The sequence below is a fragment of the Mustela lutreola genome, chromosome 12 (genome assembly GCF_030435805.1).
Source record: "Mustela lutreola isolate mMusLut2 chromosome 12, mMusLut2.pri, whole genome shotgun sequence".
Lineage (NCBI taxonomy): Eukaryota > Metazoa > Chordata > Mammalia > Carnivora > Mustelidae > Mustela > Mustela lutreola.
This window is the reverse complement of record NC_081301.1, coordinates 93,815,120-93,834,988: the sequence shown is the minus strand read 5'-3', so window position 1 is coordinate 93,834,988 and position 19,869 is coordinate 93,815,120. Positions and strand designations below refer to the sequence as shown.

Here is a 19,869-nt window from a genome sequence, read left to right as displayed (position 1 = left end):
CCCTCATTCTTGGCAAAAGAAAATGTATTGTTTAAAGAGAACAGGATGAGAAAGGCTTATAATAAAGACTTCTAATACTTCTTGGACCCCAGATATGTCTCACAGAACAAAATGTTTATGAGCTAAGTGTAAATGAATCAGAAACATAAGGATCAAATTTCCCCTAAAATGCAGACGAATTTAAAAATTAGCAGAAAAGGGAGCCGGGCAAAAGATGTGCCTTGAATTTCACCAAACCCAGAGTATTGGAAATGCATTTTAAGAGGCTTGACAAACCCAAACTGTGACTACATTTTCCCTTCGCTGACCTCTTTGTCCCTTTAGTTGAGAAGTCAGTGGTTAAAAATGGGAGAGAACGTCTTCATCAGTTTCTTGTGATGGCTTTTTGTCACGCTCTTATCCAGCCAGTGTGGAAACTGGAATTTGGCTTTGAAGAGTTTGTCTCTGCTCCCACTTTCTCACGCCCCTCACGCTTCCTCTTGTAATGTTTTCCCAGGTTTGCACCTTCGGCCCCATCTCCTCACCACATCAGCCCCCGGAGAGTTCCAGCTCCTTCTTCAGTGATGCAGAGAACACAGCCTCCCCACACCCAGCCGCCGGCAGGTGGGCCACACCTGAAGTCTTACCAGCCGGAAACAAACTCTTCCTTTCAACCAAATGGAATCCACGTCCATGGTAAGTGGGGGTGCTGACCGCCCCTCGAGTCTGGGAGAGTGACACCGGGCCATCGCTGTCAGACGGGAGCCTTCGTTACCAGCGGTGGGTTCCTCCAGTTCTGTCACATGCCAGGCTTTGGCTTTTAGGACTTTCCTCTAAAATGTCACACCTCATCAGCATGAAATTTCATAGTGTTTTCCGGGTGTTGGCCCTAAACTGGTAGAACTCATGACAGCCCAGAGCAGTCAGCCCAAGGTGATGATCTGTTTACTGAGCAGTGATTTAACACCTCATGGAGAGGCCCTAACAACAGCATCTTGTTTCCTCAACAATAAACAGTCACTTAAAAGGGAACAGCAGGAGGGCTTTTTGCCCAGGCATTACCCCCACCCCCGGCCGTCCCCACAGGTCCCATATCCCCAGAACCTCTCCAACCTTCAAGGCCCAGGTGAAAGGACACCTCCTCTCTGCAGCCTTCCCTGGTGAGAGTCTTAGCTGGACGGCATCTCTCCTGGCTCTGGACTCTGACTGCATGTCCCCTGCATTTCTGATATAACACTCGTGCTCTCTCTTTCTCTACCTTGTTAAGTTACTCCTTTGTGAGGAATGCCTGCCTTTCTATTAATGTGTAAGCTTGTTTCTGAGGTCAGAATTTTCTGACCCATTGTTCTTTTTCTTGGAGAACTTCGCACAGTTCTCTATGTGCTAAGGTACCTGGGAAGTGTGGAGAGGAAGAAAAGGAGGAAAGGAAGGCGGGAGAGATCATGATGGTGTTCAAAATGGGAAGATCCGGTGTTGAACTTCAAACATTCATGGAGAACTGAGTTTGGCTGAATTTCTTTATTTACACCGATTTTGCTGACTCAGGCAGATATCTTTGTGAACATCCTTAGAAAGTTAAGTCGAGTGGTCGAATAGCCTGGACTCTGAATGTGTAGGCCTTCTCCTTCCTGGGGGCAGACGAGAGACTGTCCACTGAAAGGAGATTTTCAGCTCCAACTGAAAAATAGGACTCTGCCGTATCTGCTTCTTGCTGATTCCTGAATTTGCTCCATGTGAGTTATTACTTGATGTTATTGGGTGGTATCCCCAGGTAAACCTTAACCAGTATGCCAGCTGCGTATGAGTAGATGTGAGTGGCTTCCCAAGATGGCGGAATCAGGCAGTGCTGTGGAGCCAGGCTTGGGTGAGGATATTGGAATAGGGGTCTGGACAGCAAAGAGGAAACCATGTGGACAGAGTAGTGGCCTAGGGGAAGGGAAAGACCTTGAGAAGGGCAGGCCACTGGCTCTGACTCCAAGTTCCAACCAAGTTCCATCCACCTCTTCTCTCTTCCTGAGTGCAGTCACACAAACCCTCATTCCCCAACAAAACGTGGGCTCTCCCCGCTGTTTGAGCCTATGGTAATGGTTACCCTCTTTTGTTGGTAACCTTCTTCTTAAGCTTTAGTCATTTATTTATCCAACCAAGAAATATTTCTTGAGTACCTACTGTGCGTCAGGCAGTGCATGTGTGAGAAGACAAAGAGCGCTCTCCCTGCTGAGAGAGACCTCCTGACCCAGGAGATGGGCTTGTCTAATGTGGGAGAGAGCCAGGTCCCCTGTGCTGGGAAGCCACCCTTACCAGCAGGCAGGAGGTAGACAAGGGTGGGCTTTTGGGAATGCAGAAGAAGTCACTGACCCTACAACAAACTCATTTTACCCTTCATATTTTAACTTTGCCGAGAGCTGGACACGTGTCAGTCAGTGGCATCATATGACTGGCAATGATTCTTCTCTCCAGCGCCATTAAAAAATAACAGAGTATTTCAGGCAATCATGCCATAGTTCCAATGAAAGGCCGTATAACACTTTGATGACAACTGTGAAACATATTTTAAAAATTCAAAAATCACCCTACATGTAGACAAAAAAAAAAAGGAAGGCAATTTTCTAAAACATTAACAATTTTGTTTTGTTTTGTCTTTAAATCACGAGGGTAGGGATAATGGATAATTTCTTCTTTTTCTGCTTTCTGAAGACATTTTAAAAGAGATTTTGGAATGAGAACAACTCGATTACAAATACCAATCCACTCAACTGTGAGGCGCTGAACAATTTCTGAGGATCTCATACCTTCTCTCATCAGTAGTTATAAGAGTCCACAAGAAAAGCACATGGCACAGAGTAGGAGCTTAATTAATTTAATGCTTCTCCTTCTTCTCCCTCCCTTTTCTTTATTGGACTCTTTGAGAGTGGGGATAATGTTTCTAGCCTTAGGGCACACATCATTCTTGGTGCAAAGTAGGCACTTAGTAAATATTTACTGAATAAATGATTGACACTGTCTCATCCAACAAATGCAAACCAAAACAAGACGACACAGAAAATGAGATCTACCTTATCATTTCACCCTACCTCCTGGCAAAAGACTCTTCTCCCCATTATTTCTCTTTTGTAGCTGAATAATGAATATATTGTCAACTTGAAACTGTTGATTTTTTTTTTTCACTTCAATTGTTAAAAATTCCCATGGCCAATAAGAAACTGCTAGCAGCAGTTTAAAAATAAATACATATGACAAGACTTTCTGGAAGAGATCAGGATATAGTTATGCAAATTGGGAAATCATAACTTTGTTCTAGAAGATGGGCAAGTGGCTGCTGTGATGGGCTCGAAGAGGGAGTTTCTACTCTTTAACCGCTGGGCCACTGCTAAGAATGAAGGAGTAGGCATCCAAATGCAGCCTAACTTCATCCTCCAAGCATTTCGTCTGAAAATGTTTTCCTGGAACTTGCTAGGCACGAGCATTTCTCGTCAACTACTCCTTAGAATAAAGAGCAAATTGATCTAATATTTGTCAAGCGGGTGATACGGTGCTGCGAGCAAGGGGAGGCACACACACCTTCGAAATGAGTTGCAATTTTTGGCAGCTTTGGCTGGACTCGTTTGCTGGGTGGCGTCATCCAGCATCTTGGTCACGGAGAACCTCATCCCCTAATAAAACTAGATTTTTAAAACCCTGTGAACTGTGTTAGGGTTGCTAACACTATAGCCACAATGAAGGAGTGTTCTGTCTTCCAAGAAGTTCACGGTTTTAATGAGCGCCGTCACCCCCCGTCCTTTCTGTATTCCCTGCGGTAGGTAGAGGTCAGAGAAAAATGTCATCAGTGTATTTTTAGAGATGGGAGCTGAGACACAGAAGAATACAAAATAGCTAGGCATTGTTGGCTTCTTGCCAAAGGGCACAGGCGTCTTTAACAAGAGGTCCATGTTTCCAAGCCACGTTCTTCATCTACGTGTTTCTCAGTCAAAGGCACACCAAAGTCAATATGTATTTCCATCTTTCCGTGGAGAAATACACCAGTATGTAGATGCTGTTGCCTTACACGGAGCCATGAAAGTTCGAATTCAAAGGACTTGGTCTTCCAGATGAGGAAGAAAATGACAGACATCCTGCTGAGCTTTGCTACTGCCGCATTGATGGATATAGCTCTTAGACTTTGTGTGCTCTCTCTGTGTGTGTGTGTGTGTGTGTGTGTGTGTGTATTTATCTGCTATCAAAGTATGCTTGACAATGTTAGTTTCAGGTGGATGCCGTAGTGCTCCGACAATTCTGTACCCTTCCTCAGTGCTACCCGCGCTAACTATAGTCACCATCTGTTGCCATACATTGTTACAACATTAATGAGTGTTTTAGAAAAGACACACTTTGAAAAGATTATTAGTGCTGCTTTTTTGAGTTCGCTCACCTAGCGAGTGACCCAGGACCAGAGCTCAGTTTCGTTGTTTGTGCATCGACTTCATGCATTCGTGCTGCCTTCATTAGTGAGGTAGGTGAAGTGTCATCTCTCTCCGTGTCTGCATGTTGATAGCATTTATGGCTCTCTGTTTGGATGGCATCTCCAAGGCAACTTCTAAGTACATTTTAGTCTTTTATTTTAGATGTAAACATAGGAACCGTGTTTTCCAATCATGTAAGCCCGTTCTTCAGTCTTTTCTTTCTCTTTAGGACCATTCTCTTGCCCGGGCAAGCTTCAGAATTTTGCCTGGATTAGTTGCCTGAGAGTTGATATTTGTACATTTTGTTATGGTACTAATGGAAAATTTCTTTCTAAATGCCCTATTCATTCCAGGCTGTTAGAATGCCATGGGAATTCCTAAAACAGCATTTTCACAACCTTCCTCCTTCTGGACCCATCAAGGAGAGGCCAAGTTCAATTCAGCAAGTGTTTATTGGTCTCCCACAAGGTGTCAGGAAATATGAATGTCATTGAATCAGCGTAGGGATATGTACAATAATAATGATGATGATGATGATGATGATAATTCTATCAAGAGGTATCTGGTTTATTCAGGGGAAGGTGTCATAGAGGCATTTCTAGAGGTGACTCTTGAATAGGATTTTGAAGATAAATAGAGGAGGCTGGGAACCAGCAAGACCAGCTCGTAGAGGGAGCTGGGACCATGCCAAGTAGAATCCCACTGAACCGTGAAGCCACCCGGTATTTTCGGAAAGTAAGCTAGGGCATTGTTGCCAGGAATGGAATTGGAGAGGTGGGGAGGTTTGCATCCCACCTGCTGGGATTATTTTGGACCACACCTGTGCCACACCCACGCCTAAACAACCGTGACTGAACCCACAGTCTAGTTCACTCAGATGCCACTGGTTAAGTAGAGGAATGATGTCAGAAGAATGGGGAGCTGTGTTCATTCACCCCCAATCTCTTCTAGGCGAGAGGAGCTGGGATAGCAAGAGAAGGAAGTGAAAGGAGCCTTCGACCCAGCTGCTACACAGGCGGGAGCCCCTTCGGGCCTCTTCAGTACAATTGGGAATGAGCAGGACCCTAAGGGCTCCTTCCCCAGAGAGGTGCACACTTGGCCTTGGGTGGCCCTTGGCTACGGGCAGATCACGGTCTTTCCCAAGAGGTGGCCCTAGCACCTGTCACCTCAGTTCCCACAAGCCAGCACTTCCAGCCAACACCTGTGTGCGTTTCCAAACCACCAAGGAGCCTCTAGCCACACGGAACCGGCTGCCCAGATTCCCCTCTTGATTATGTTGTTCCTTCTAGAGCTAGAGGGTTTCTCACATTTTGAGTGGTCTGTCCCGATCCCAAGTTTTCCCAAAGAGCCTGTCATTTGCAATCCATGCTGTCCAGAACACAAGACTTTTCCAGGTTTATTTCTCGTGTTAGGGCAGCCCTCCCGGCGTACAGGCTTGCTCTTCTCCCACGACAAGACACCCAGTGGGGGATGGTGCTGGGTGTGGGGGCCGCCGTGGAGCCCACGATGGCCCAGCCCCGGCCGGCATTTTGCTTTGCCATCTGTGACGGGTGGCTCCCACCCTCCCGTTGACAATATAGGTGCTGACATTCTCCGGATCTCGTCCTGGTGTCAGACATGGGGAGGGAGAAGAAGGAAGTACAAGTGGACCCTGAACGTGGGCATGTGGCTGCCTTCACCTGCAAGGGAGGGTATTTCAGGGCATTGCCAGGCTTACCCAAACCGCGGTTCTGTTCATAATGCTTATTGGCTAGGCATTCCGCGGGGCCGGCCGAACATTCCCCGAGCTGGTTTCCTGATCTGCAGGTTCCCTCTTAGGTTCTCTCACCCTGATTACCTCTTGGAAATCAGTGGTAGAGGCTTTCTGAGGGTTCTGCCCCTTGACGCCCCTTGCCCCCGAGTCTCAGATTTCTGTGCTTTCACGGCTTGCTCTCTGGAGATGTCAGTAGCCAACACACAGATTTCCATCATGCATGAGTCAGTCATCAGATTTCCTGAGGAGAACCCCGGGGAGCTGCCCCCCAGCCTGGGCCGTCTGCTAGCGAGACAGCAGCCGTGGGGAGTGGGGGCCTTCCCAGTGGGTCCTGGCTCCTGTAGTTCTTAGGATTTAGAGCTGTCCTGCCCACAGTCCCTGTAGAGGCTGGCAAGTCAGCTCACAGACAGCGGTGGCGTCTTCCCACCTGGGGATGGTGTGGGAAGTTGGACCGCCCGGTGCAAACTGACCGCACCAGGAAACAAAAGGTTTCAGCCACCAGCAGGCCCCCAAGAACAACAGGCTTTGGAAAGGCCTTGTCCTACCAAACAGCCAAATCATCTTTCAAGCTAAAGGAATGTCAGAGCACTGATATTTAAATGGCACGAGGTGGCCCTTACACGCTCAGCTTCTTCCTCTGAGTTCCTCTGTTTACTTACAGGGATTGCGCAAGGGTGCTTTCCAGAAGTGTCTTATGGGTTACAGACACGACTGATGTCATTTCTGGGGGCTTATGCTAAATGTTTAAAGGTTTTTTGTTTTTTTTTTTTTAAAGGCAAATTGTAGAGACAATAAACAAACCCGTCCCACAGGAAATGTAGTCACTTCGGCAGAGGTAAAGTTGTGAAATAATAAAGTAGTTAAGTCTAGAAATTGTATTGCTTAGAATTTAAGCATGTGTCACAATTTCCCCTTGAAATCTCAGGAAGACAAATAAGATTGGTTGTAAATCAGAGCATAATAATCTTCACTGAGAAAGTTGTGACATTCTTACAAGGAGAATGAGCCCAAGAGCACACTTCGTGTCATTCCCGTGTTAGCAGCAGCCATCCTAATCAGGACCAATTTTCCTTATCAGCCATGATGTTATTAATGCGTATACAGTACTAGGGATTGATGATTAGATGCACAGAAATTCTTAATTACTCTTATATACTTAATTACTACAAAATTACCCCAAGAACAGTTTTACATAACTAGTACTTGATGAATTCTGACAGTGTGCTAATTCTATTAAACAAAAGTTAAATTTAGGTGTGTATAGGGGGTGTAGTTGGAGTCACAGCGTGCTGGGCTCTGTGGGAGGGGGTGAGCTGGTCATCATCATCGGAAGAGCTGTTGAAACGATTGGTTATGGAAACGACTGAAGTGTGAATAATCTACACATGTAATTAAGTATCTACTCACACACACACACACACACACACACACATACACACACACGTGCTAAAACCCATATAACCTTAAGGATATTAAGATGACTAGATCAACTAACCATCCCTAAACTGTAAGTTCCTCGGGACAGGAACCGTATGCTCCTGCAGTGTTTTTCCTGTAGTAAGTGCTTAATAAAAGTTTATTGAATAAACACAAGTGAATAAAAGGATGGGGGTGTTGGGGAGGAGGAAAGAGATTTTTGCTTATGGCCTCTTAGGCTGATCAGTAGAGCCAGCCCTTGGCAAAACCATGATTAGGAGTCAAGTTTCCCGGGTCCCTCTGTTCTCTGGGCACTTGCTCCATCTGCCTGGGACCTCTCCTTAGAGGAAGGAGGAAATGATCTCCTGATCCCCTTACACAGTGAGGGAAATTTAGTGCAGCAAGTATCCCTTCTCTTGACTCTTTGCCCACCTGGGGCCGAGTGTCCAACAGTGAAACACGTAGCGGTGGCAGCGAGGGGAAGAGGCGTTTGAGGCATTCCTGTAGATAAAAGTTTCTTGTTTCTGAACACTTTCAAAGCATTGTTTTGTTTTCAAAGCTTCATAGCCACTAGCTTACATACCCCTAAATTGGTCATATTATCTCAGGAGAGATTATCAGAAGAGGAAATTGTGACTTGCCCGAATGATACAGGGAGCGAAATAATGAACTATAGAAAAAAAAAAAAAAAGAAGAAGAAGGAAGAAAGAAAAAGGAAGGGTGCCTGAGTAGCTCTCAGTGAGACGTCTAACTCTTGATTTGGGTTGTGATCCCAGGGTCATGAGATTGAGCTCCATATCCGGCTCCATGCTGGCCACGGGCCTGTTTCAGATTCTTTCTCTCTCCCCCACTGCCCCCCCAAAGAAAGAAGAAAAAAGTAGATAAAAAGAATTTAGACTGAGGCAGATCTGAATTGGAATCCTATTGACAAGTCATGCGGTGCCCTGAATTGCAGTTTCCTGGCTCTTACTCGGGAGATAGTAACACCTGTCTTTCAGAGTTGATATAAGAATGAGAGACAATATATAGCCTGTAGTAGATGCTCAGTAAATTAGACCTGGTTGTTCATGTTGTTATTTTTACTTCCATGTTCCAGATGTTGGGTGCTCTGGATACACCCACTGGTGGTGTTAGATCCTCAAAATAACATTAGTAAAATTACCAGCATACCCGGCCTCCATGCAGGGCTGCAAGATGAAGCACCCTGCCCCAGGTCACACACCTAGCGAACGTCTGAGTTGGTTTGAGGAACAGTCTGGCCCCAGTCCCACATTCGTTCTTCTTCGTGATGGCGCCTATAGACCCAGGACCATGGAAGTGTTTAGTTGCTTGGGAATTCTGTTTGTGAAATGTGGAAGTGTAGAACTATTTTTTTTTTTTTAAAGAGCTTATCTATTTAGTTGACAGATAGGGATCACAAGTAGGCAGAGAGGCAGGCAGAGAGAGAGGGGGAAGCAGGCTCCCGGTAGAGCAGAGAGCCCGATGCGGGACTCTATCCCAGGATCCTGGATTCATGACCTGAGCCGAAGGCAGAGCCTTTAACCCAATGAGCCACCCAGGTGCCCCAGAAGTGTGGAACTATTAATGATGAGGTCCCTTCCGGGGCTAAAATTCTGCAGGTAGTATAGGGACTGTGGTCCATGAGACCGTGGTTTCCCACTGACCACTCGATCTCATGTCTTCTGCGTCAGGCAGGGTGGTGAATGCCTGCAGTGCCCTTTCTCACTGATCACATGACAACACTATCAAGAAGACATCGTTTACTCCCATGCTACGGATGAGGAACCTGAATCACTGAAATGTTCAGTAACTTACCCTAGATTTCTTATGCTCCAAATGGTGGTGGAGTTGGAGAGCACACGCAGGATCATCTGACAAAGAGTCTGTACTCTCAACCACTGGATATGCCTTTCTAGGGAAGGGGGCGCTCTCTCTCTCTCACTGTCCCCAGTGAGACTGCCCCACTACAGTGTGTGTGTGTGTGTGTGTGTATCATAGCTTCACGTGCGCCATGTGCCTCTCAAACACATGCATGCCAGAGTAACTGTTGGAAGCCAGATTACTATCAAATCTGGGCTATTGGACTCGTGGCACAGTCTTTACAACACAGTTTGAAAATTCTCACTGATTTTTTTAATTAGAAAAGGAAAATTTACCTGTTCTTTTTTTTTTTTTTTTTAATGCTTAGTGTACTTAGGCTTATAAAGAATTTAAGTTGTTTTCAGCACTGATGAAAGGTAATGACAAATAAGACTATTAATAACTTTTAAAAAAGGTTTTATTTATTTATTTGAGAGAGAGAGCAAGAGCACAAAGGGAGCAGGAGAGGGAGAAGCAGGCTCCCCTACAAGCAAAGAGCCCATTGCGGGGCTTAATCCGAGGGACCTGGGATTGTGACCTGAGCTAAAGGCAGATACTCAACCAACTGAGCCACCCAGGTGCCCCAAGACTATTAGTGACTTTTTAGATGTTTATAGAAATGAAATGTGTGTGTGTGTGTATGTGTGTGCATACATATACTTACATGTATATACATATATACACACATGCCTTGTTGTAAAAATGAGCTCATATTCTGCATTTTATTTTATGACTTACCTTTTTTTTTTTTTTTAATTTATATATGCTTCTGCTTTCTAGGTAAAGGTCTAGAGATCAGCCTCTTTAAAAAAAGAAAAGATGTATAGTAGTACCTCCAGGAACATGTCATTTTTTAAAATCATCCTCCTGCTGATAGACACTTCTTTGATTTTATTAATTCTATATTAAATCTCTTTATGCACACATGAGTGCTTACACAAACACCCTCACACACATCTGTATCTCTTTGTGGACTTTCTTCAGGAATTATTTCTGGAAGAAAAATTGCCAGATTATCGGATATGCATATTTTAAAGTTGGGTAGGTCCTGCCATTGATCCCTTAGGAATACCGTGCCAGTGTAGACTCGGCAACAGAGCGGAGTGTCCATGACCCGCCCTAGGCACGGTCAATCATTTTAGTCCTGCCAGCATGTGCAGCAAGGTTGTTTCACATCTTCCTTTGGTTAGTAATGTCATTCAGCCTCTTTCATGTTAGTATCGAGCTCTAAAAGTAGATTGATATTAACAGGGCTGGAGTGCTGCACCCGCTGCTTGGGCGGGTACCATACTTACTGAGCAGTTTGCTAGCTCTTTCCCCTTGCCAGGCTGTGTTGCTTGCAGCATGACACTTTGTTTTCCTAATTGGAACCCAAAAATGTATCGAAGAGAAGGGAAATACCCAGAAAATTTCTATTTCATTGACTATTGTGACTTCTCTGCCAGCTAACTTAAAAACATTTATAGAAAAGTGGTTGATGAACATTATTACAGATTTAGTGCTTTTTCATTCTTTGGGGGGAATTGATGACATTTTTTTTTTCCAGAAGCAAATGTTCAGTCTTCTATCTGAAACTCATGAAGTTTAGCCTCTAATGAATGGAGCACTTCAAATCAAGATAAATATCTTCTTGTATGTCTGTCTTACAGGCTGCTTAGTTGGACTCTTGAAGGCTGAACATATCAATGGCAATCTGTGTCTTGTGATTCTTGTATTTCTAGTTGGAATTGTCCTTGTAGTTGTGATTAGCAGTTGATGGCTTAGAAGAAAAAATGTGAATAACTATGGGTGGCATTTCCTTAAAATAAAGGGGGGAGGCACCCAACATCAGGAACAGATGGGTGACCAGTAATGAAGCCACTGTGTTAGCAAAACAAAACAACAACAACGAAACAACAGAACTGCCTTGATCTGTGTTCATTCAGATCATCTGGGCTCAGACTATGTTGCAAAACAAAGCCAGTTCCTTAGAATTTCTAGTTGGTTAACTTACAATGTGAGTGCCCTTACTGATTATAGAAAATGTCCCTCGCCAGCCAGATTGTTCTGACTAAACTCTCCATTTCATTCTCTTGCAAGGTCTTAAAGAACTAGATCTTTTAAGATGCAGCCACACGGTAAAAGCTCTCAGGCATTTTTCTAGATCATTTAAGTGTAACCACCAGCCCTTCACCCACTATATTCCCCCACCAAACCCAGTCTCATATCACACATCCCAAAGCACAACTTCTCCTTCAAGTTCTTAAATTTTCTCATCATTATGGCAAAATGATTCCAGAGATCTGAATTGGCCGTGTACTTACCCGGGGTCTTTTGTACCTGTCGATCTGGGCTGGTGCATCGTTTATATCAATACCGGTGAGGTCAATGAGAGTACCTACATTTATATTACAAAGTAGGTTTTATAAATTACTCCTAGGTATATGAGTTTTATCAGTACCTGGTAAATATAATGGAACTGATCAGCAAGATATTATTGGATGAATACCTGAATTCTCATCATAATTTTGTGAAGAGAGTTGGAAATAGATTTCTGCCCTGATTTAGAGATGGAACTCAAGAGTAGTTGGTCAAATTCCTTTTGGAATAGTTTCCTAAAAGAGCTCAGGGCGTTCTGTGACTGGGTCAAGTTACCTAATTTCTCTGCCCGCTCTTTTTCCCATTCAGGTTCAGTAGCCTCTCTGGCACCCAACAGAAAAGGGTTTCTTGGAGCAGCAAAATTCTCCAGGTCACCTGGACCAGGCTGATCATATCTTGATTATCTTTGTTTCCTCCTGCATTTAAAAAAAAAAAAAAATCCATGTTAGAACAGGAAGTCACGCCGATAGGCTATGGTATAGAAGGCTCATAGATCAGAATCTTTGAACTTAGTTGCAGTCCCTCTTCTGATCAGCATTTTCACCAAAGGCTTTAGCTGTGGGTGTCACTCACTCATTCATTCTCCATTCTCCAGTGCGTGGCTCCTGTTACTTTCCAGGTTCCATTTGCGGTGTGAAGGCTCTACCAGGAGAGAAAACAGACACAAGTCCTGCCTGTCCTGGGCTTATACCTAAGCAGTGATTTTTGGCAAGCAAGACCTTAGAACTCAACAGTGAGAGAATAGTCCTCACAGTCCATGTGTAGGCCTGGAATCATCCCACCTATTTATTCTTTGTAGCACCTGGCAAGTTTTTAGATGTTTAATACATTCTTAAAGTTTAGGACTTAAGTGTACAGCAGGATGAGGTGAATCAAGAAAGGAAGGACCCTGCAGACTATATACATCGATCAGAGCACCCCCACGTGGCGAAAAGGGGGCCCCATCTCACACTGGTGCCATTGGCTTGAGTGTATCTCCTGAACCTTGGCCCTCATGGTAAGGTTCCTGTTGTGTACAATTAGGCCTCCCCCAAATCTACTGTCTAGAATGTTAAGTTGAGATGAAATCTGGGCTTGCAGGAAAACAGTAGAGTAATATATGTCATTGGGTTTGAGATGGCACAGTGGATGTTCCATTTACAAAACCTTAAGGATGTCACTGGATTCCAGGATCTGTGTCACCCCCTTCCATCTGGTTGCTGGGAACTTGCCCACTCTTAGATTTGAGTGCTGGAAAACTGTATAATCACAGACTTGGTTTCATACAAGCCAGAAGTCACCTAGTTAGTGGACCAGATATATTTGGGGATCTGGTTACAGCTGGACAACAGAAGTCAGGGTCACAAGTTCACTATGAGGCCCACAGTATGACCAAGCCTTCTTGGCTTGGCAAATGAGGTCCCATGATTTCACCTTGACCAAGAACTTAAATGGGCAGGAAGGGCATTGGGGTGGAGAAGGAGTCCAGCTTAATCCATATCTGCTGAGAATATAATCTAAAGTCACTTGAGGACGGTCATCATTTCTTTATCCCTGCGATCTTCAGAGTCCAGCAGAAAGGCCGGGGAGCAGCAGAGCAGAAGAGAGACCCATCAGAAGCACTCTCTTCCTCCATTTCAAATGAAATCAGAGCTATTTGTGTTTTCCTGTTGGTCTTTCATTTGGAAAACTTTCTAAAGATTAAAAATGCTCGGGGCACCTGGGTGGCTCAGTGGGTTAAAGCCTCTGCCTTCGGCTCAGGTCATGATTCCAGGGTCGTGGAATCAAGCCCCACATTGGGCTCTTTGCTCCTCAGGGAGCCTGCTTCCTCCTCTCTCTCTGCCTGCCTCTCTGCCTACTTGTGATCTCTGTCAAATAAATAAATAAAATCTTTAAAAAAAAAATGCTCTGAAGATGTCCTTAGAACCTCTCAGTCTTTAGCGTAAGAAATACCTTGTTCAACATGAAGATTTCCAGGCCATTCACCCAGACCTTCTGATTCGCTAAGTCTGCCCAGAGCCGAGCTGGAGCTGATGCTGGAGCTCCCACTCTCAGAGCCACTGGCCTAGACCCCAAGTGTAGGACTCAGTGTGCCCTTGCCATGCTGCTCCAATCAGAGAGAATCCAAAAGAAGCAATTGGCCAGTGGTGGAGAAAGTAAATACTTTCCAGCTTCCTTCCTTTACTTCCTGAGGAAGTTCTGTAAATATAGGACAACCTGAAAACTATCAAGACCAGAATGGCTCTCCTAGATCCCAGTGCGGGGGCCGCAGCCCTTCTTTTCATCTCTGTCTGGGCTTCTCTTCCCTGCCAGATCTGTCTTACAGCAGAGCTTGCTTGGAAGGCCAAGGGCACCCAGAATTAAATCTTCATTCTTTGTCCTTCATTCCTTGTTCTGCTCCACGCCCAAATAGCCCCGAGTGAGCTGGCGTGAGCATTGTGGGGCAGAGAGCTGTCCTCATCTGGGTCAGGCACAGCTCTGGACTCAGGGAAGGAAGGAGGACTAGCGGCACCAGGCTTGTGATCAGGCAGCAGGGGCCGGAGTCTGCCGTGGGCTTTACCATTTGCCAAGTATTTGCATGTGACCCACGTGATCCCACTCAGTGGGCGGAGCCTGCTCAGAGAGAAATTCCCAGCTCCTCCTTACCAACCCCAAGCAGTGGCCACTTCAGTATGATGTCACCTCACACGACCGTCAGATCCAGAATGGCCAGATCCCGAACCCTCTGTTCTGGGCCTCGCACGTGTCCGGGATGTTTGAGTCACAGGCGGGTGTTGGGGTGAGCGACGGGGCTGTGAACCCCATCTGTTCACTAGCTCTGCTGCTTTCCCTTCCCGCCGTGAAGATTATGCTGCCCCGTGAGTATAATCATCCCCCTGTTAGATGTGGGGACTCAGAGGCTCAGAGAGGCTGTGCTTTCCTCAAGGCCACACAGCCGGTAGGCAGCAAAGCCAGGCTTTCTGACCCATTTCAGGCTCTTTGGGTCTTCTGGTTTTGAGTGTTTTTATTTTATGTCATTTCCAAGTGTTTCATTATCACCGTCCGGATTCACTGAACCATTTTACTATAAGTGCCGATACCCACACGTGGCAATTACTAAGACACATTGCAATTAGTTTACTTTGGCAGCTTACCGCTTTGAGAATTTGGAAGCCACAGGCCACCACACGGTCGGGGCTTGGGTGGGTTGAGGATATTTAAATGAAAATGGATTACATCTCTGAACCAGGAGTGTTGTACACCTGCCCTCCCTCTCGCTCTGCTGTGCCGCGTTTCCCTTTTGTCCGTGTCAGTAGCAGGCCCTGCCCACTCCCAGCCCCTTGTGGGACCCTTTGCAGACATGCTAGCAGACCCTCTCCCTCTCCCCCAGCCTGGCCCTGGAAAAAGGCCAAGGGCAAGAGTGTGGCTCATGGTACCAAAAGCCTCAGCAGCTCGTGAAGCCCGCCGAGGGGCTCCGAGGGGCACAAGCCGAGGAGAGCACTGACTGTCGCTCGCGTCTCACTGTGGCCCACCACCCGGCCGCAGATGCTCCCGATGAAAACGGCGCCCTTCTTGGATCCAGGTGGGCTCGTGCGGCAGCCCCCCTGCCCGAGGGCAAGGGGATCGGGCAGTTGCTCCGGTGGTTGATTTCTGAGCCACCGTCACCGGTCTCCTTCAAGAGGAATGGGTCCACGTGGAACTGTAAGGGTTATTATTTCCATTATTTTCCTCTTTCTCAGTACAGTAGATGCTTAAATGTCAGTCGTAAATAGCTTGAACGCTGTGCAAGCTGGTTCAGTTCTCAGCCCAGAGAAAAATCTGTCTTCCTCACACAGTCTGTGAGCCTCCCTGCAGCTTCCCCGTTTATAGACTCTGTATCAAAATGAAGAGCCCGTGTCTCCACGGCCTCTCGGGAGGAGTCTGAAGAGAGTTCTTGCTAGATGAAGACCTGGAGGGTGGTGTTGGCCGTGACCAGGAGCCAAGCAAGGACAAGCGAATGGTGGAGATTGCACTTTGAAAAGCAGTATCATGTTGTACTCGAGGGTGGTGGGTTATGAGAGGAAAACATTGCTGAGGAATTGCGTGCACATTATACAGAATCTAGAAATACTTCTGAGCTCATGTCATGGCCATAATAATTGTTCTATTTACGCAGGGCCTCCTACCTGCCACGGAATATGATATATGCTTTTTAAACACATGCATGGATAGTGCTTTCCATAACCTTATAAAATAGGTGTTATTTTAAAAGATAATGAGGCTCAAGCAGGAAAATAATTTGTCCAAACTGGCTAAATTAACAGCGTTGCTTAATGGATCATCCAGGATTCAAACCCAGATCCAAGTTGTTCGTGCAAGGGACACAAATAAAATAGTGGCTAAATCAGAAAACTGGCCAAAGCAAATGTCTAAAATGCCCGTTTCTACTTTTGAGGGTTTTTAGAATTTTTTAGCAGTTAGGTGATTTTATTGATTTCTTTTCATTAATTCAATGCTTTTCTCCCTAATGAAAGTGCTAGTACATTATGAAATACTGGTCCAATGTCAGTAAATTGCCTCTGATCCTGACCGTAAGGGACCTCAACAGAAATGGAAAACTGTGTTTAAAATGATTTGGTCCATGAGCTCAAGCCCTAGGACTCTGTATGAACTCTGTCACCAAACAAACCAGGGTTTGAGTCCTAGCTCTGACCCTGGGTAGCTCTGAGGATTTGGGTAAGTGATTTTAACTTCTCTGCTTCTTTGTCTATAAACTGGGGACAAAACCACTTACCTCAAAAGTTGTTGTAAGGATGAAGATTTTCTGTATGAAACATGTAGGACGGTGCCTGACTTGGACTAAATAAATATTAGTCCCTTTCCTTCCTTCTGACAGAATTCCCTGAGCGGTTAGCGTAACACCAACCAGAGTGTTCCACAAAAATGCCCAACAAGGGGACTGTGAAGGAGAATGCTCCGAACCAGCAGGAACTTATGTAGTGAGCTGTTTTAGTTCTTCTGTCCATTTGTTCTAAGATAAAGGCTAGGTCCTTGAATGATTTCAAAAATCTGACATTTGGCAATATTAAAACGGTCATGCGAGTTTTCCACTTTCCTTTGTATGGTGTCGTCTAAGCCCAGTGCTGGTTGCAGAGGCAGGGAACGGAGCCGATCTCTGCTTCCATCTCTCTGTCTCTGCAATGGGAATAGTTGTTTGAATCGCCTGCTTGCAAGGCAGGACTATTAGGAGGCCCCTAAGAAGAAATCCTGCAGGTTTTCTCATACGAAGGCATCGTGTGCATAGTAAGCGTGTGATTCACCAGGCCTACCTCTGAGTAAGGCTGGAGTGCGTGGAGTCTGCCCTGAAGTCAAGTGCCAAAGACCACATGCTGGTGTCCTTCGGGGGCGTTAGCAGAGGCTGACCTGTGTCTTCCTCTCTTCCCCTAGTGGCCTTGTGCCGGGGCTTACAGAAGGTATTCATGGGGGCAGCTCCAGGATCCCCAGAGAGTAGGAAGGAATCAGTGCAAAGAGCCATAAGTGTTGGAGAAGGAGAAATTAGGGGAGCGGTGTCGTGTGTCTACTCTGTCTGTCCCTGGGCTCTCTGAATGGGTTGCCCCCTGCCCTGTTCATCACCTAGGTTCACCCAGGCCCCTGCTTGTGCAGCAATTATAGGACAGAGGCCAAAAAAAAAAAAAAAAAAAAAAAAAAAAAAGGCCCCAACCCTCTACATTTCCTAAAGTAACCCACAAAATTATAGTCTCTGTGGAAAAATAATTAGAGTCATAAAGCTCATAAATATATATCCTTCCTTCCATTTGGCTAGCAAACAACTGTACCACCGAAAAGCTGGGCACAGCCAGTTCTTCCTGCGCCTCTGGTATCTGCGTGTCCCCCCGGGCACCAGGGGATCGGAGTGGCTGGTGGGAAAAGAGTCTGTTGGGGCTGGTCCTCAGCAGAGCTGCGGGGCGGATGCCCCCCCGCTGTACCCGCCACCACGAGCCAGGGCCAACAGAGGGAACTGCTGTCAGCAGCCAACCGCTCTCTCGTCTGTTGCCTTTCCCTCATCCTGCCTTGAACATGTGCTGCAGCAGAGTCGGACTCGATAGGTCCCTGAAAGAAAGTGTCCTTTATATGTCATGTAGGGTATAAAACCGTATTCCCAGGTTTTTCGTGTACATGTTTCTCTTTCTTTCTCACTAAAATATCAATATACTCCAGGGACGCCTGGGTGGCTCAGTCAGTTAAGCGTCTGCTGACTTCGGCTCAGGTCATGATTCCAGAGCCCTGGGATCGAGTCCTGCATCAGGCTCTCTACTCAGTGGGGAGCCTGCTTCTCCCTCTGCCTGCCGCTCCCCCTGCTTGTGCTCGCTCGCTCTCTCTGACAAATAAATAAAATATTTCAAATAAAAAATAAAACATCAGCTCCAGAAGGTACTCATTGTGTCTTATCCACCGTGTGTCTCCAGCACTTGGGTGCTTAGTAGATAGTCGTTGAGTGAATAAAAGTATAGAACTGGAAATGCCTGTGCTCCTAGAAGAAAAGGAAAAAGGAGCATTTGGAGAGCACGAGCTGTGCACCAGGCGTATGCTCCGCGCTTCCCGTAGGTCTTCTCTGTCAGTCCTCTTGAACCTGCACCCTTAACTACTTTCATCTGCTGACCAAGCAGGTACTGTGAGCTCCTCACTTTACAAAAATACAGCAACGGGGCAAGAACACACAGTAATCCATGTTCCTTCTGGAAGGTCAAGGAAGCAGCTGGCTCCTGAGGCCTGGCCGTGGCTTACCTTGGCCTTGCTTGGCCTGACTGCTGAAAGGCTCTCCCCAGGTCACACAGAAGTGGAAGGGTTTTCCCATCCGAAGGGATCAAGGAGGCTGGGAAATGATGGCCTTTGGCATGGTTTTCGAGAAGACTCACAAAGGACTCTGCCAAGCCTGCTCAGGCCATACCTGGTTGGGGAAGTAGTTCTGGGGGAGCACGCTGTTGCCTGTGAAGGGCTCCCCTGCAGGCTGCCTGCCTCTCTAAGCTGTCATCGTGGTCCGGGCAGAGCTCACCACAGACACAGGGCAGTCTTTGATTCTGCCACACTGTCCATCCAGTGCTTTTCCTGGTGCCCAGAGCTCCGTGGTGGTTCCCAGCCTCATGTTAAAGGATAATGAGAATTCTGTCTTGCAAAGCCATCTGCTACCTCAGCAGACGCAGGGAGCACACAGGCCCCCAACACAATGCTGACAAGGTGTAGGCTTCTTCCAGTCCACGGGGACGAACAGTTGGGTCAAACCATGGTGTTGGACTTGACTCCACCATCATGTGGTAGGGCCGCTGGAGACAGGACTGGGCTTGTCCCCCTCCCAGGAGCCCAGCAAGCTAGGCCCACAGCCCACAGAAAGTGTGCGACTTGTTTCCTTTTCCTTCTCCTGCTTCCAGAAGGGAACATGGCTTGCTCCTTCAGGAGTGCTGAAATGCTCCCAGTGGTCACTCATCAGCCCTCTGGAGGGTTGCAAGCTGGGTGACTGTTGTTTGCTTACTGATGTAGGTATATTCTGGTTTTCTCCACCAAGACTGGAGTGGTAGATTTTTAAGGAAAAGATAAATGTAACCGAGAGTCTAATATATTTCCTATCTTGGAGGCCGTGAGTCTAAGAATCGTTGTCTGCTTTTATTTAAGCCCTTCATGGTGGGTCATGTGTTTTTCCTTCAGGAATTTAGCCAGAAATATTTCTGAAACAAGGTCTGGTAAGGCTGGGAAGGCAGACGGCCCAAGAGCCCATTGTCCAGGACAGGAGCCATGAGCCCCACGTGGCTACTTAAGTTTTAATCAATTAAAATGAATTAAAGTGAAAGAACTCATCCCTCCACTGCACCAGCTGCACCGCGAAGGCTCAGACACACACGCAGCTCCTGTACCGACAGCAAGACAGACAGACGGAGACAGCGAGCGTCTCCCTCATCGAAGAGAGTTCTGTGGGGCAGTGCCGCCCTAGAGAACACGCTTCTGCTACCACAGTCAAGTTCCTTTCTCCTCGGATGTCCCACACCCCCTTCCACTTCGGGAAGGAGACCCACACCAGCTTGGGGGGGAGCCCAGCAGCAGGAGTGACTGTGGACTCCTGATCGAACCCGTGGT

The 19,869-nt window shown here is 46.4% G+C and overlaps 1 protein-coding gene across 4 annotated transcripts in view; it reads left to right on the top strand.

Moving 5' to 3' along the window:
• GLIS3 (GLIS family zinc finger 3) overlaps positions 1–19,869 on the top strand; it is a 438,806-nt gene that overhangs the window by 408,844 nt on the left and 10,093 nt on the right. For all 4 annotated transcript variants that reach the window (XM_059142789.1, XM_059142792.1, XM_059142790.1 and 1 more), the window contains one exon: positions 497–675. In XM_059142789.1, coding sequence (XP_058998772.1) covers positions 497–675 — 179 coding nt within the window. The remainder of the gene's footprint in view (positions 1–496; positions 676–19,869) is intronic.